The 13,896-nt window shown below is 38.9% G+C and overlaps 1 protein-coding gene and 1 pseudogene across 1 annotated transcript; one reads left to right on the forward strand and one right to left on the reverse strand.

Moving 5' to 3' along the window:
* Positions 1–904: 904 nt before the first annotated feature.
* On the reverse strand, positions 905–13,609 carry LOC134379711 (aldo-keto reductase family 1 member C3-like; annotated as a pseudogene).
* On the forward strand, positions 3,144–3,382 carry LOC134380095 (diphthamide biosynthesis protein 3-like). Its single transcript, XM_063099621.1, is given in 2 exon segments — positions 3,144–3,306; positions 3,309–3,382. Coding segments are annotated over 2 exon segments (237 nt in total).
* Positions 13,610–13,896: the final 287 nt, after the last annotated feature.

Consider the following 13,896-nt stretch of genomic DNA (forward strand, 5'->3'; position numbering starts at 1 on the left):
AATCATATGTCTTTGAACCCAAAAAAATTTGATAAATGTGGAGTTGACGTCAGGAGGGTTTGATTAACTGTTCCATTGATTTTCTGCCTCATGACAGCCCTCAAACTCCCTGCTGTTCCTGGGTAAATATAGGTGGCCTAGACTTGACTCTGAGCTCTGGGTTTCGAATAAAACATTGTGGATACTACCCTTTTTTTGCATGAAATATAAATATAAAAGAGTCTTAGCAAATATTTCCCAAGCAGAGCTGTGTTCAATTTCCTCCTCCTCATCCTCCCCCTGTCTGACTCCTAATCATCCTTCCAGGCTGCTGGTTCCAACCCACCTCCCTGACCAGCCCTCCCACTGGGATCCCTCGTTCCCAGGTTCCTGGAGCTCTGATCCTTGTGCTGCTGAAAGGGAGCCTTGGATTGTTGGTCATCCTTTCAATACATGCCTCCTCTTCCAGACTAAGCGCAATATGTTCTCTTGTCCCTGGAAGGGTTAACAACATACTAACCGATAGTTACCTGCTACCTGCTACCTCTCTAGAGGCTGAAAACTCCATCCACTCCCACCCCAGAAATGTCTATAAAGGGGTTGTTAACATTCCACCCCCAACTCCCAAATTTTGAGGAAGTACAGTTTTGGGCCCTAATGGGCCAAAAGAAAACAAAACATTCACTAACAAACACAGTAGAAGGTAAAACCTTTATGGAAAACAACTTTATTGATTTTCAGAAAGTGACATAAATTTTAGTGCCTTTCCTTCCTGATGTATGGGCTTAGCTATAGCTGAGCATGAGCTGCTGAGCAGCGGGGCTTTAAACAGAAGTGACGTGTCCTGTCACCAGTATCTGAGACGTCCACTGCGTCACTGTCCACACGAAGGGGTTCTGGTAGAAGTCATGCCAAGGCTTCCATGTCAATATTCATCATAATATGGATAATTAGGGTGGCCAGCTAAACTGGAATGAGGGATAGTAAAGGACACTATGAATGCAATGACCTTATAGATGGGGTGGTAGCAAAGTTATTCCTATGAGGCTGCCTTTAGGGTGAAACTTAAAAATTTATTCCTTGATTGGTAGTAAATTATAGTTTTTACTTTCATGACCATGATTTTGTAACAAATGTTTTTGATAAATAATAACTAAATCATTCAAATTATATTTCCTTGGCTGAAACTTAACACACAGAGAACACAGTTAAAAATCTATTCTTCTCCCTTATGTACATCTGTCAACAAGTAAAGTGATATTCCATCCTACCTTATTTCAAATTCTCAATGAAAGCTCTAACCTATTCTGCCTTGTTTTGTTTTGAACAAGGATTGTAAGATAAAGTCTCTATCCCAGAAGCTTACGTATATAGTTTAAGATCTGTATAGTTTGATAACAGAAAAATAAAGTGATAAAAAAATTACTACATATTATTAAAACATTTAATAGGTAGGAAAAATTACTGTGTGCCACTCCCTGTTCTTTGCATTTTTTTCCTAGATTACTTTCACTTTTCTTTATACTAATAAAAATATTAGCAACGATAATTTATCTACTAATTTTTGAATACATACAACTTTGTATTTGCATACATTATCACATTTACTTCTATTATGAATTAAAATTCCCATGGGCAGAAGGCATAAATATTCCTTGCTAACCTTCATTTATGATATATGTCCTTTTTCACATTCTATAACCGTAGTGCATAAAGGAACAGTAAAGAAATTTGTTGGTTGTAAATTTTGCCCAACAGTGGGGATTTTCCTCCACACTCTTCCTTTGGTTTTAAATCTCTCTTCTCTAAGATTTCTTCAACTTCTGCATTGAGATCTCCATATTTCAGAAAACTAAAATTAAGTGTTTCTATCATCCTCACCAAGGCCAGCCTTTCTGGAGGCAATGAAGTGTTTGGGTCCTGAGCAAACACGCAGTGAAAAGGAAAAAAGATACTTGGCACCTTAAAGACAGGGAATGAACAGGATCTAGGGAACAATTTCATTTGGAGGTGATGGGAATTTCTGACTTGGATCACAGGGTTGTTGAAGATGCCTTTAATCTGATAAAAAATTGAGTGGGTTTGGGAGAACATGATGTAAGCTTGGTTTGGAAACATTCAATTAAGTACACTGGTAACATCCACATTGCATGTCCACTACTCAGTTATAGGAGAGGTCTCCATGGAAGGTGTAGATTCAGCAATGATATTGACTTCTCTGGAAAGTTCCATGGAGTGAGGTGCAGGGGCCTATGTGGGGAAGTCCACGCTGATCCTGGGCCCCCTCACCCCATTGCTGTGTCAGAAAACAGAGCTCTGTGGTGACTCTGAAAGGAGAGTTTCAGAAAGCTCCTGCATCATTCCTGACTCAAACTCGCCTCTGTCTTTCTCTTATTGTGGAAGTTTTAATGCCCATCCACATCCCTCCTCAGAAAATAAATCGAAGCAGTACATTCACAAAACTCACTTACAAGTTAATGGCATAATATCGCACATTTCTGTTCAGGCTGTCTAGGACTTCCATGCTCTCTGAAGACAACTGGAATTCAAAAACCTATCACAGGAGCAGAAAATGTTTATTATTTTTAGACTGCATAATTGTCAATCTGGAAAATCCAAACACATCAGACTAAATGGTTCAGAGGCATTACTTAAAATATCTGAGAAGTTTCCAGATGTTATGAAAGAGATCAAGCAAAACCCTCAAGTGGTTAATGAATACCAGATGAAAATAAACAGAAATCTAATCTTTTATGTAATACATTGAATCTGCACAACACTGCAGACAAAAGATCTCCAAAGAAGCTGGAGAAAACAAAGCTGACCTTATTCAAAGATGCAAGGGAAAAACTGAATAAAGATGAAAGGGTAATGTAGTAAAAGACCAGAAGAATGTTGAGGCAAATGTCTCAAACATGCAAGACAATTTAGCATATTTAATGAATACTGTTGGATTTTTATATCTTGTCAATGAAGAATTAGAATAGAAAAAAGTTTTTCAACATAATTGAAGCCAGAAATTGTCCAAATACTAATGATGTCATAGTTAAAGGACATGAGCCTGGCTTGAAGAGGGCCTCACTGTCTAAACTTGAGACTCCAGGCCACTGAAGGAAGACCCACTGAAGCATTGCTGGATGGTGGGGGCATTATCCCCAGTGATCATGTCTGTAGTTCATAACGCGGTGGAGATCGAGGACTTCCAATATGACAAGGACTTGGAGACCTACTTCTACCCCTGCCCATGTAGGGATAACTTCTCCACCACCAGGGACAACAGGAGAGACATGGCAACATATCCTGACTATGCCTTCAGTATAAAGGTGATGATGACAAAGGTCAGTTTTAGTGTGGAGGAACCGTCCCAGCCCCTGCAACCAACAAAGAATTAATTAAATACTGAAGAAGTTTTCCAAGAATCCAAGTCCTGAACAGCTGGGAATGAGCCAATTTGGACATATCAAATGCAAAGTTATTGGATTCTTCACAGGAAGCTGTTGTCTGGTTTGCTGTTCCTTTAGAGAGTAGATTCTTTCTATCAACTGTTGTGTTCACCTTCAAATAAAGAAGCAAGTCAACTACATGACAAACCTGGATTTCATACTTAGAACTTTGAATTAGAAATATTCTTAATTACGCATCTGAATTTGAAGTAAGATCCTTTCAAGTCAGTGCTCTTTTTCCTTGTCTCATCATTTATTTTAAACCTAAGTCTTCAATATGTGATAACAGCATCATCTACCTCAGTCATTGGGATCCTTGCTAAAAAAGGGATTGTATTTTTGACTTGGTTGTGAAGATGATTAAAATGAGCCCTTCTTTTGAAATTTGATATCAACTTTGCTGGTCTAAACTTCAGAAAATTAGTCACCTTGTCAGTACTGTAGTTCCGGTCCCCACACCAAGCCAACATCTTTGGTCTTGCATGATTAGAAGGTTCACATTCTGTTCAGCACACAACTCTGTTACATTTCACATAGAGTTCAGTCATGGTACTAAAGAGAAAATATAGTGAGGTCACAGCTTCTCCAGAGCTACAAGTTAGTGCACAAGGAAGAAAAGTTCTAAGAATATGGAGTTTCTTTCTACTCTGCATGTTCCTTGAAAGTCAGGACAAGATAAAGACAAAAAAATAAATATAACAACGACAACAAAATTTTTAAAAACAGCTAAAGGAAGTGAAATAGGTAACAATGAGAGGAGCAAAACATGCCGACTTAGCAAATGAAATGCTGGAGTGATTTTTCCAGATCAGAGAAAATAATATTTCTGTATCAGGGATTTTGTTTGTTTATTTTTTTGATAAGGCTGGTGAAGTTACATTCCAGATAGGGGTTTATGTCCAATCTTCATGGCTGACAGCAGTGCTTTCAGTATATCACAATGTCTTGTCTCTGCTCGTAAAATGTAAAGCATCTACAATAGAGAATTCTATCCAGCCGTGCCACCTCTCCTGTGGTAGAGTAGGATAAAACTCTGATTGATGTTCACAAAGCACACAGGCATAGGAAATTCCAGGGAAATCAACTTGGACCAAAGAGGTCTTGAGAGCCTTACAAAGAAACACATGCGTGCAGGGGGCTGTTCAGGAGCCTGATGCCCACAGCCCTGCTCATCACCTGCAAGTTCTCCCTGATGTGCTTCTCATTGAAACTCTTGACCAGGACCACCACCCCACGCTGCAGCTGGTAGCGAAGGGCAACCAGGGCTAGAGTCCGCTTGTGCTTTTTGGCCACAGCACAAAGAACTGGGTCATCCAAGAGAACTGGGTGGTTCTGGTCCACCCTGGAAGAAAGGCAAAATGTTGAACCTGAGGCTGAGTATTCGGTTCCTTAGGAAGCGCCCCAAACAGACTATGGTGTCCACTCCACACCAGAGCTTCTCAAATGCAGTCTCTAGACCAGCACTATTCGCATCATCTGGGATCTTGTCAGGAAGGCAAATTCTTCCCTCTCCCATTTGAGTTAACCCCAGGACACGAGAGAGAGAGAGAGAGATTTCATCAAGACAGGATTAGGCAAGCTCTCTATTGTCCTTATTACCATCAATTATCATGTTGGGATCCCAGAACACCTTAGACAACCAGGACAATGTCTTTTGACTTGCAGAAATCCAGCATTTTGCTCTGGTTGAGATAAGGATGACAAAGACAGAAAAGTTTCAGATTACATGAAATACTAATATAACACAAAAAAAGATTTAAAGTATAAGAAGCTAAATAAAAACTGTATAGCATTAACTTTGAAGTGAAAATATTAATCTTTTTTAAAAAATAAATTAGGTATCCCTGTCTTCTAACAGGTTTAAAAAATGACATTTCTGAGAACTAGCAACACCACGAACAAAGTTTTAGTTACTAAATACCATTGTTCACTACAAGAATATATGGCAAAGTTAAGATCTTGGACACAGTAAAAGCTCTTTGAGTCTTGGACATCAGATTGTACCAAAAAGTAAGTATTTGGTCAAAGACTCATGAGGGCAAGTCTGACAAACCAAAGAACTACTTTGGTGGCATCCCATAGTGAAATTTGGGTAAATTTCAGCATCAAAAGGAATAATAAGCACAATCAATTGCAGCATATAAAATAAATGAAAATCCATGAGTTCATAGTGAGGGACACAGAAAGAGAGATAGAGACAGACAGAATAGAACAAAAATACTTTCCCATACTGATGGTATTATTACAGTAGCCCCTCACTCAGAACATTGATAGTTAAAGAGATGTTATTAAACTTTCACCTGGTGATAGGAATAATTGTAGTTGGTCCTGAGTTGCTTATGGAATTGTTATATTTTACAGTATAATGTCAGGTAAAAAATGGAGAAAGAGTGCCTAAACATAAAAATAACTACTAACCCCAGTTAAATAATCTTTGCAAAAATATCTATGAGCACTCAACCACTATGTGGAAATTTCTAATGGAATATAATTTTCCCTGTTGACAATTATCACCCAAAAGATAATTAGTGATTGTAGAGGGTGAGACACATATTTAGAGAGATGAGACATAGCCACAACTACCTTAAGCAAGTGATCAAAACCAAAATCAATCATAGTGGAAAAACTGGTCATTATGTGCACCCTACCGGGGTGCAATTTCAGTGACCCAACATGCCAAGGACACTTTCTTGCCAACAATATTTAATTTTAAGGAAATAAAGCATTTAGGTTTTATTGTATAGAAACTTGAAACAGAAACAAGTTATCTAACATGACAAGACAACAGCCTGATAAATCCAGAATATTTGACATAATCTGTCTGGATAACATGGGGAAAAAGGATTGGTGACCACTCTAGGCTAAAGGAGCTTAAGAAATGTGATAAAAAGCAATATATGAACCACAATTGTATCCTGGTTAAAAAAGAAAAGCTACAACAGATATTTGGAGAAAACAATAAGACACTTGAACCTGAACTGGATATCAGATGATAAGAGGAAATTATTGGTAACTTCTTGAGATCCAATAATGAAACTATAACTGTGGGGAGAATTTCTTCATTCCTGTGACAGCTTTCTGAAGTCTGCAGAGGTTAACTGTTATGTCTACAATTTACTTTGTAAAAGTTCAGCAAAATTTACACATATGTGCACAGATGTTCCCACATACTTGTGTATCTACCTACATTTGGCAATGTGGCCAAATATCCTCCCGCCTAGGAACTTCTATGTATTCCTGCCTGCTGCCAGGCATTGCGGGCTGTTCTCACTCCCACCCAAATGTCAACAGTGTTGGATATGGGTGGGAAAATAGGGGTGTTCTAGATCATTTTTTCCAAATTTCTGAATGTTTGTAACTGATCACAATAGAAAATGGGGATAAAACTTATACTAAAACCACATTTTTTAACATTTATATTTGAAAATCATGGTGATATATCATTATATATCAAATTTATAAATTTTGTGAGCTATATTTTCTAAATAAGCACCCTTACTCCTTGAGCCAGGTTTTTGAAAGGAGCATGGAACACAAAATCAGGCACAGAATGAATATGTTTATACAGTGGATTTGATGTAAGAAAGCAGGGAAAGAAGTAGAATGAGACATAATTAGTCAAAAGGTCAGCTCTGTATTCTGCTACAGTTCCTCAGTGTTGATTCATCCACCACAGACAGGTATCACCGTAAACAGGTAACTTCTAACCATTGACTTTCATAGACTCCAGTTGCATTTTTGGTATTTATGATTCTCCTGAAAAACCCTGAAAGCTGAGGTACCAAGACCAAGGGCTCTGGCATTCAAACGCCATATAAACCTTTACCTCCAGTCTCTCTTATATTCACTCATTCCTTATTTATTGCCCATTCCATGTTCTCATGGTCATCCTTCCTAAACACAATTCCCTCCAAGTCACTTTCACCCATCCAGTCCTTGGTCATATTGCATACTTCAGGGAATTTCCACCTTCCTCTGAGACCTGAAAAACAATTCCAGCCCTCCCTGGTCTCCTTTACTTCCCCAAATTTTTACTTACAATTCAGCACTAAGGTCTCCCCACATTTTCACTAAGAATTAACCAAGAAGAGATGCAATAAAGGGTGCTCCCTGCCCTCTAGACAGAGGCTCTGCTCTGTAGAATCTCATGTTGCTCAAAGGTAAGAGGAACAGAAGAGAACGACAGTGGACACCTGGCAGCAGTACAGGAAGAAGGGCATGAAGAATGGGAATGAGAGGAGGCTGAGGTGCTCACCTGGTTGCAGACGGGCTTGTACCTGAGCCCTGGCTTGTTAAGGATCATCTCCAGCTGCCTGCGGTTAAAGTTGGACACCCCGATGGACTTGGCCAATCCTGCGTCCTTACACTTCTCCATGGCCTGGGGAGGAAGGGGTTGTGGGGAATTATTTGTGCACTTGTCTGCAGATTGAGTTAAATTCAAGATAGGACTGTTTAAAAGAAAAACTAACAAGAAATGACAATGAAGCTTTCTGGCACTGATTGTCAAGAAGAAAGAAACTAGTACAGAGTATAGGGGAAGAAGGTAGTGACAGCAAGAATGCTCGTGATCTCCTTAGGTAGCTGGAGAGATGATTGCACATTGAATTAAAGAGGTGCCTGTCCTCATTTTCCCCAATCTTCTTAGGTGTTTCTATTACATTCCAGCAATGAGTTCTTCTCTACCACTTCAGGGAAACTGCCCTTGTAAAGGACTTGAATTTCTAGATCCAAGGTGCTTATCCCACTCTCCCAGGTGTCAGGTGGGAACCAGATCACCCCTCTCTTAGCTTCCTTCCCTGTGCTATTTCCTCCAAGCACTCACCTCCCACGTGGCACAGAGATCCACAGTATCAAATATAAATTTTCTATGTTCATCTTTTGGATTTGACTCCTCTCCCGGCTGGAACAGAAGCAGTAATTTCGGAGATGCACAATAAATATCTCACCTTCTGCCATGCTCCCAGGTATGTCTAGGGCTGGGGCACTGATCTCCATGAGGTAGGTGGTAGAACCTTCCAGACAGTGATATTTGCATAGAGTTTGCATATGGATTCATAAGGAATGTCTTTAGGAGACAGGCTTTCTCTAATGTCACATTTTTTATATATTGTCATAAATATCATTTTCGTAGGTCCTATGGGGACTTATTGTGACTCAGTTTATACTTGCCTACATTCTATACTTTCTTATTTGTTAATGTCTGTCTCTGTCTGGGAAAGACAGCAAGTTACATGGCTTTGTTTTCAGAATAACATGTGCAGTCTTGACCCAGGTGGGTTGATCAGAGCTCTTTATCTTCCTGAACACATAATTGTCCAAGGGCAAGCACATGCGCCAAACATGGTCAATCGAGGTTTCTTTCGAGATTAATTTGGATGATGGGAGACCCAGAGAAGCTCCCAAGTGCTAATGACCAGGAGCCTTGAACTTCCCTGAGGCTACATTTGTCACCAATGGAAAAGGCTAGGACAAAAATCAAGCAAACCTGGTGGAATGTAGAGATGAGGGATGGAGGAAAAGAAATATCTCTGAAGACAACTTTAAATATTTAAATGCAGCCATAGCTTGGTTTTTCCACTAGCATAATTCAATAATCTCTTTTGAATAAACAGCTTGAGTATACATAACAGACTTATTATGAATAAAAGTGATGTACAAAACCCCATCATGAAGAAAACCAACAGAAGAAGAAATATTTCCCAAGTGCCAGTGAACACAACCAAATCTGCTTTGATCTTGAAATTTGAGAAATAACAGAAACTCTTTGTGCACCTGGTATGAGGCAGTTTCATTGCTCAGTGCAGATGCAGGAAACTATGTGTCTGTGAACTTCAGGGGCCATAATTAGGTTTCTGCCTTCAAAGTGGCTATTGCTGTGTCCTCAAGCTTTTGACACAGAATTTGATGTTTTATCTCTTGAGGGTATGGAGTAGGTAATTCAAAATTCAAAATTATTCAATAAATACGGTATCAGGAATTATTATTTAGGACTTTTCTCCAATGTAATAATCCCTATATCCTCTTTAGAAATATCTCAACTCAACAGCCCATGAAATGATGGTCATAGTAGAGCAGAAGTGAAATAGGTTTGATCACACAATTGCATACCTTCATAGACATTGGGAAATGAATAATGTTGAGGTCAACATAGTCCAGTTGAAGTTTTCTCAGTGACCTTTCCAAGGCTGCTTGGACCAACTCCGGTTGATGGAAAGTTCCCCAAAGCTGCAAGGGTTAAAGAATGGAAGTTGTGTTGGATTAATACCTTAGTCAATTTTCTTGGTTTGCAACAGCTAACATTGAAACTTTTTTCTATTAATTGTAAACTGGTGATTACAGGCTTTAATACTTTCTTCTGCTTCTCTTTCCTATGATCTATCCTACCTATAAAAACTCTCTTATGTGTCTGAGTATTGGAAAAAGTTATTCTAGTAATAAACATTTTATGAAATAATAAAAATTCTCACAATCTGAATGATATTTTATTGACTTTAAAAAGTTGTTCATTTCTCCGCAGCCTCGCCAGCATTTATCGTTCATAGTCTTTTGGATTTTAGCCATCCTAACTGGGGTTAGATGGTATCTCAATGTGGTTTTGATTTGCATTTCCCGGATGCTGAGTGATGTTGAGCATTTTTTCATATGTCTGTTGGCCATTTGTATAGTGGGACTGCAAAATGGTGCAGCCTCTATGGAAAATGGTATGGAGGTTCCTCAAACAATTGCAGATAGATCTACCATACGACCCAGCTATCCCACTGTTGGGAATATACCCAGAGGAATGGAAATCATCAAGTCGAAGGTATACCTGTTTCCCAATGTTTATCGCAGCACTCTTTACAATAGCCAAGAGTTGGAACCAGCCCAAATGCCCATCATCGGATGAGTGGATACGGAAAATGTGGTACATCTACACAATGGAATACTACTCAGCTATAAAAACGAATGAAATACTGCCATTTGCAACAACATGGATGGACCTTGAGAGAATTATATTAAGTGAAACAAGTCAGGCACAGAAAGAGAAATACCACATGTTCTCACTTATTGGTGGGAGCTAAAAGTAAATAAATAAATTCACACACACACACACACACACACACACACACACACACAAACCGGGGCGGGGGAAGAAGATATAACAACCACAATTATTTGAAGTTGATACGACAAGCAAACAGAAAGGACATTGTTGGGGGGGAGGGGGGAGGGAGAAGGGAGGGAGGTTTTGGTGATGGGGAGCAATAATCAGCCACAATGTATATCGGCAAAATAAAATAAAAAAAAATAAAAATAAAAAATAAAAAAAATAAAAAGTTGTTCAAAACCTAGTTTCACTCTCTCCTCCATTCAACTACATGGGGAAGAATAAGCATCCCTTTTGTTTAATAAACTTAAGGCAAAATATTTAGAACATGTTCACATATGCTGGGCACAATCCAAGACATTTTAGCTACATACAGTTTAATATCCAAAGAGCTGCCTTATAACATTCTCTCTTATTAACAAAGTGAGAATTGAAATTCATGATAAGAAATTTAAGAAAGTCACCAGGAGATAAGAAAAGCCATATTCTGATCAGAGTTCCATCTGTTTCTATAGCCCATGATGAATTATAGCACACTGAGCTGAGTCAGAAAAGTAAAGTGACTGTAACATAAAGTGACATAAATTTAGGCATCCCAATGCTAAGAAAGTCATCGTTGTTCTGTTTTTGACTCTAATTTTAATACATGAGTGTATGTGAATACAAGTTGTATCGATAAGCAATAATTCACCAAATGGCTACTGATCAAATCCCACAATTGTCATCTCCACACAATTGTATGAAATGAATGTACACACAAGCACACCACATACACAATACCTTTGTAATGTAGAATATGTCTTCTGTCTTCACAATACCCTCTGCAATCTTGCTTCAAATGGCCAGTCCAACCTCCTCTTAATTATTATAGAAATAAGCAGAATCAATATGGCAAAACCTGGCTTCTATTGCTAATTTGGTGGCCTCCACAGCTTCCCTCTTAGAAACCTAGAGGAGCAAACAAAGGTAGTATTTGCAGATCCACATGATTGAGAGGTAGTACAGGCCAAGTTGTGACCTTCACAAGCATCAACTTCTCCTCACGCCTTAGGTGAATTCTGCATGTGAGGTGACCAACCCATTGTAATTTGCCCAGGCCTTTCCCAGTTAGTAATAAAGGTGGGGCTACCATGGACCCCTTAAGTCCTGAGCAATCGCTGGTTGAGCCCTGGCATTGGAAGTAAATAAGAACATCTCCAGGTTCAGTGATTTGCTGGAAGAACTCACAGGACTCAACATAATGTCATATTCCTGCCTGCTATTTATGCAAGGTTAAAAAGTAAAGTTAATACAGGGTAAAGGGGCATGGGATGGTATATCGAAGAAACCTGGTACAAAATTCAATGAGTGTTCTCCCAGTGAATTCACAGAGAACACACAATTTCTCCAGCATTAAATTTTGAGAATACATGAGAAATGTTGTTTAAAAGAGAAGCCCATTAGAGACTCAATTCCTATGCCTTTCACAGCAGGCTGGTTGCACACACACCTTCTGCTTAGTACACAACAAAATTCCAATTTCCAAAGGGAAAGCATGTATACAAAAACCCTAATATGTGTGTAGTAGTTAAGGTGCAGTCACCACCATTATCAGTTAGGAAATGGTGAGAAATCCAAGTTCCTGAATGCTATCCAGGGTCCAGTTTGAAAATAAGCACTTCTATGGAGACCAGTTTGTTAAGTCTTTTCTAAAAAGCCATTATTTCCGTGTCCAACAAATGCTACGACTGAAGACATATATTCTAACAATATAGATTTATACATGAAAAATTAACTGTAGTCTATGAGGGGTGAGAACAAAGGAGTCAGCCCTGGAAACCAAGTCCATTTCTTTTAGGGAAAACACAATTACAGCAAAAATTAAAGTTATTTGCTGGTCTACCATATTTGAATACAAATTTCAAATTTTATTTTTTAAAGGGCAAAAAGATAAAGGAAACAAACCAGTCTTCATTTATTTATAAGAATTTCAGAAACTTTCTCTTTTTTTAATGAAATTGAGAAAAGGAAGATACTGGGTCCTCAGGGCTCTCTCTGAACCCTGAGCTGCTCTCTTCTTAGATATGCGAGCACACTTGGAGGATTTCTCAAGGCTGACGCTTCAGTGATGTTCTTCATCCTTGCCATCCCCCTTTTCATACCACTTTGCGCTACTGAGTAAAAATTCCTGCGTCCTCTCTGTAGAATGTCTCTTTGAATATTTCCTTACATCTTACAGATGAAACAAGTGAGACTCAAAGTTTAAGTATCTAGTCCCTTGTCACAAAAAAGTAGTCTAAGGACAATACTGGAATATAAATTTTTATTCTATTTAGTAATTTATCCACTTTGCTCCTTAGTAGAGAACCACATCTACCATTTTGATTCAAATACAATATATGTTAACATGGACCAAAAAATTGACTTCCCCTTGTCAGGTTGTAGCTTCCCCAAAATGATGTTATAGTTTCCTTTCAGGTAAATTTCCAGAGGGGAGAGTAGTCCTGGGAAATTCTATTCAGTCCAGATCTAGTATATGCTGTGTGGTGCTCGCAGGATGCCCCAGAGCACGTCTGCCATGTTCTCCCATTATTTCTCATGCACCCCAAATTCAGTAACTTTTAACACAAAGACTTCTCTGGATCATGTACACTTGAAAGGAGGGAAGACTTCTTGAGTTATAGAAATAATCAGAGAAACCACTCCCATTACAATCTACCTCCAAGAAAGTGACCTTAGAGGCTGTGTCCCTGACTGCTGAGTTTCAACTCTTCTGTCAATCTGGGAAACAGACTGAAAAAGGAGGAAGAACCAGAGCCCAGAATAATCACTAGGTGTCAACACAATTTGATAATCAATTGGAGCCAATTCTGACTACCTTTCCTCTTTGTACAGGGAGCAGCTCCAGCCTGGCAAAATTGAGAACCAAGCAAGCCCCTCAAAATCACTCAGGAACAAGAAACTGGCAATCCATCAACTTCCACTTCTTCTAGGTTTATTTTCTTATGAACACTCAAACCCAAGACACTGTTTTTAACTCTGGAGGCACATAGGTGCCGAATCCCAGTACAGGAATGAAGTGACCATCATTGACTTTCACACACTGATGATTGGGATCCATCACTGTCAGTCCCCTGGCTAAGCAGACCTTGTTTCTTTCCTCTGCCTTCACGGGTTATAACAACAACAGACAGTTAACACCACAGCTACCTGTCCAAAGGTTAAGCAAAGGCATGCAGGAGGGGTGAGTTTAAAGCTGTATTCCACAGAATTAGAGGAGAAGTGGAGCCAGTTTACATTTCTATAAAGTGAAATTCTTAGGTGAGTTATTATATAGTCTTAATGACATCATTAAGTATTTCCAGAAATATATTTCCAGTTCAAAATCTATATATATTACGGAAATTA

This window comes from Cynocephalus volans, chromosome 6, assembly GCF_027409185.1.
Source record: "Cynocephalus volans isolate mCynVol1 chromosome 6, mCynVol1.pri, whole genome shotgun sequence".
NCBI classification, from domain to species: domain Eukaryota; kingdom Metazoa; phylum Chordata; class Mammalia; order Dermoptera; family Cynocephalidae; genus Cynocephalus; species Cynocephalus volans.